Source organism: Etheostoma spectabile, chromosome 6, assembly GCF_008692095.1.
Source record: "Etheostoma spectabile isolate EspeVRDwgs_2016 chromosome 6, UIUC_Espe_1.0, whole genome shotgun sequence".
Lineage (NCBI taxonomy): Eukaryota > Metazoa > Chordata > Actinopteri > Perciformes > Percidae > Etheostoma > Etheostoma spectabile.
The window spans coordinates 705,948-709,632 of record NC_045738.1 but is presented as its reverse complement, the minus strand read 5'-3'; the positions used below and the strand labels follow the sequence as shown (position 1 = coordinate 709,632).

The window sequence follows — 3,685 nt, the reverse complement described above, 5'->3', positions numbered from 1 at the left end:
GTTTGTTAGAGAGAAACATTTGCCGTGACACACTGACATTAGCCTGACATTGTGAATTCCAGAGAGAATTAGTGGAGTGTGACTCTAGAGTCAGTGGTACCAACCCTGCAACGTTTTGTGTCAAGAAAAGGGTTCTTAGCACCTCCTCAGTTTTAAACAATGTCAGAGTTGAAAATGCATATTGTTGTCACGTAAGGGCCCTGTTCATGTTGCACATTTGACATTTTAATTGCATTTTGTGTCTGTTAAGAGGTCTAAAACGTCCATTTTAGCTCAGTGAAAGCTCATACACGTAGCTGCAGCTACTCTGTGTTGCCTGCACCGATTCGGGTCAGTTTTTTTAAAATCAAAAGTACATTAGAAAAGATTAATGTAAAAATTGGCAGGAATTCTCCTTTAAGTGTGGCTTGTTTTATTTAAGCAGCTTTCGTTACGGCTGTTCTACACAGGAGTCGCAGCTTTTTTCCAGTTGTTGGTCACGTGTCTGATGGAAAACACACTTTCCTCTTCAATCAATGGTTGTCTACACAGGCCGCGTATCACGTAAAGTTTACTCGAGCTCGATGCTGGAGGATTTGGCATCACCTTTGACCTTTTTAACTTTAACATTTAATGTTCAGTCTCAACATGTAACTCTGGCTTTTTTCAGTAACTCTTTCTTTTTCTTTCTTTTTGTTACAAAACAATTCAGCAGTAGCCCATGAGTGTTCAGGGGGGGGGGGGGGGGGTTACCTTTGCCATTTCTTCATATGTGATGTACATTATTCTGTCTCCCAGCTCTGTGTCTCTCCAGCCCTTCACATGGTCTGTCCATTTTCCAAACATCACTGCAGACAACACAGACAACAGACCACAGTATGAATGCAAACTACCACTGCGCTACTTCAGCAGAAATGACATACAAAGATGACTGTCTTTCACAATCCAAAATCAGTTCACATGGTTTTGCACCAACGTGCTGAAGCTCTCTACTGCTGACGTTCATACATTTTTCAGAGTAAACTCTTTATGTGGGATGAGACTTCTGACCTCTGCCCTCAAGGAATTTATCCATGAATTCATCAAAGGTTCCTGGATCCTCGAGGAATTCGGCCATCTGATGGAAGAAATATGAAGACACCATGACGTCCTTAGGGTTCCTCATGACATAGATCACCTACGGCAGGGACACGAGAGACTAATTCATTACCATAACAAGGTCAATGTATCATAATTAATTATGTAATGAGACTACAGGAATATCACACAAAGCCTCCACTCTTTTACCTTGGCTTTGGAGGTGTGGAAGGAGGGGGGCATGAGGCGGTAAGGAAGATGTGTGACCATCGCCCGTGGAGATGCCAACTGATCCACAACCAGTGCTAATCTTTTCTCCTCCAGCCAGGGGACCCTGTCCCAGTTAGGAATGGTTTGGATCGGCGTCAGATCCCCCCCATTCAGCACCAGTGGGAGGAGCTCCTGCATCCAGATTGTACCTTAAGAACACAAAACAGCAGCATACATAATAAGACTGTAGGCCTTGGTTCCCATCACCGTGAGTAGTAATAGGGAGGTGTCAAAAGTAAGTTGATGAATGAGGAAAAGAGCAAATTTCAAGCAGACTCACTCACACTCTCACTTTCTCTCCCTCTCTCTCACACACACACACACACACACGCAATGAGCCAGTGTTACCATGATAAGTTTATAACTTAACAACCTCGGATGGAAACATTTCTAAGTCTGCAACTTGTTCGGTTTTTGTTTTAATGTGAGAACTGCTAATAACACTACACTGATTTCATTTTTCACCATGACGTCTGTGCGCCCAAAACAACTCGTCTTCCAGAAACTTACTGACCTGACTTCGGGTACACGACAGCCATGACGTCCTCGTCTTTAAACGTGAATTCATGCGCAAACTTCAAGCTCTCGAAGGAATGAGTCTCTTTAGGAAGCATAAGTCCATGATACTGCAGATACATCTCTTCACAAGACATTATGTTGTGAGGATTTAAGCAAAGCAGCTGCGATCAAATCTGAAAATAAAGGAGGCTCCCTGCTGCATTCAAGGTATGTGGGCGAAATCTAATTGAGACATATACGCACATAAAAAAAATAGTCACATAAAAAAAAAAAACTTCATGGCCCCAATCTTGAGCTTCCAAAATCCTCTCACTGTTGTATTTCTTTTTTAATATGGTGAGTTGTGTACTTTTGTAGGCTACTACGATTACTTTAAGTAGCCTAAGTAATTTTCTACTGAAGCACATACAGCTTACTTTAAAGTTTTGCGCATCTCTTTAATGAATAATCAAATATTACCGCGTCTGTCTGTTTCGTTACTCAGCAAAACCAACTGACTGCACGCTTACAGTTTTTAACCAAACGATACTATTTAAAATCCAACTTTCCGAGAGTGACCTGAAGGTAGCACAGTGTTAATATCTGGTCAGTCCACATAGTTTAACCTCATTAACCCGTTTTCCGTTTACAGCAATATACTCTGGTCCAAGTCCCCATAAGAACCAAAGTAGGGAGTACTCATTAAATATGGAGGTTCCATTTAAAAACCGTTAACCAGCTTAGAAAACTGTAAGCTGTGGGAACCACTGGTTGTCTCTTTCATCATTTTATTTACAAAAAGAGACAACATATTTTAATCAAAACAGTAGCCTTATTGTTTTAGCAGTTCAAAGGGATAATTAAAATTTGCATATCCCCTTTGACTCATTTTCTGTATTAGTCCCTCCATAAACTGTAGTCAACCCGTGTAAAGTTCTGAGGCGCGTCCGTGAGCCAAAGCCACACCAAGTAGCTTTACATCACAGCACACCAAAGCTCACAGAGATCACTTCTCTTCCTCAGGCAGCACTGATGCTGATCAGACACCTGTTGGATCTACTTTTCCCTGTGCTCTAAACACCTGATGCATAGTCCACAGGCCCTAAAACATGGCCGCTTTTTTACATCTACATCATCTACATCAAGCTGAAAAGAGATATGAGAATGAATACACTGTACTGTACCTGACTTGGGGTAAGTCACAGAAAATACATCGGTGTCTTTCACAGAGAACTTTTCAGCGTACTCCAAGCTCTCCTTGCTGTGAGCTAGAAGGGGCAGCCGGATTCCGTGGTACTGAATGTACTGGGTTGAGGATGTCATGATTGTGCCAGGCTCAAGGCTTTACAGCTCTGCAGGCGAGTTGTGGCCTGTTGGTCTGGTAGCCTACACGTTGCTCCTTCCTTCCTCTCTCTCTCACTGAGGTATTCTCGGAGTTTCTCTGGTTACCTATAGTCCCTTTTCTCTAAGCTCCTCTTTGTTGGCCGGCTGGCAGGGCTGTACCACTTTCTTTCTTTTTTTCCTTGTATATTTTTTTCTGCAAATCATAAGCTGTTTTCTAATTCAGGGGTTGAACCTACATATAAGAAAGAGGGCTGGGTTTTAAGAATGGTATGCCTAATTACACAATCCTACTTCTTTCTACAAAAATGGACTTCATCGGTGCCTCAAGAATGCCCTCTGGGTAACCATGGGTTTCCAGGGTAGAACTGAGGAGGTGCTAAGAACCCTTTTCTTGTCACAAAAACGTTGCAGGGTTGGTGCCACTGACTCTAGAGTCACACTCCACTAATTCTCTCTGGAAATTCACAATGTCAGGCTAATGTCAGTGTGTCACGGCAAATGTTTCTCTCTAACAAAC

The 3,685-nt window shown here is 42.4% G+C and overlaps 1 protein-coding gene and 1 long non-coding RNA gene across 3 annotated transcripts in view; one reads left to right on the top strand and one right to left on the bottom strand.

The window, feature by feature from the left end:
• The window catches only part of LOC116690953 (sulfotransferase 2B1), an 8,652-nt gene extending 5,383 nt beyond the window's left edge, over nt 1–3,269 (bottom strand). The window contains exons 1-5 of one of the 2 annotated variants that reach the window (XM_032518197.1): nt 3,252–3,269; nt 3,009–3,213; nt 1,267–1,475; nt 1,030–1,156; nt 733–827 (exon numbers count right to left, since the gene is read on the bottom strand). In XM_032518197.1, coding sequence (XP_032374088.1) covers nt 733–827; nt 1,030–1,156; nt 1,267–1,475; nt 3,009–3,147 — 570 coding nt within the window. In that variant the 5' untranslated portion in view covers nt 3,148–3,213; nt 3,252–3,269. Of the gene's footprint in view, nt 1–732; nt 828–1,029; nt 1,157–1,266; nt 1,476–1,840; nt 2,052–3,008; nt 3,214–3,251 lie in introns of those variants that run through there. The other variant, XM_032518198.1, reaches the window with a different exon arrangement.
• On the top strand, nt 1,630–3,141 carry LOC116690973 (uncharacterized). Its single transcript, XR_004332406.1, has 2 exons — nt 1,630–2,052; nt 2,848–3,141. It is a non-coding gene; the product is annotated as an uncharacterized LOC116690973 (long non-coding RNA).
• Nucleotides 3,270–3,685: the final 416 nt, after the last annotated feature.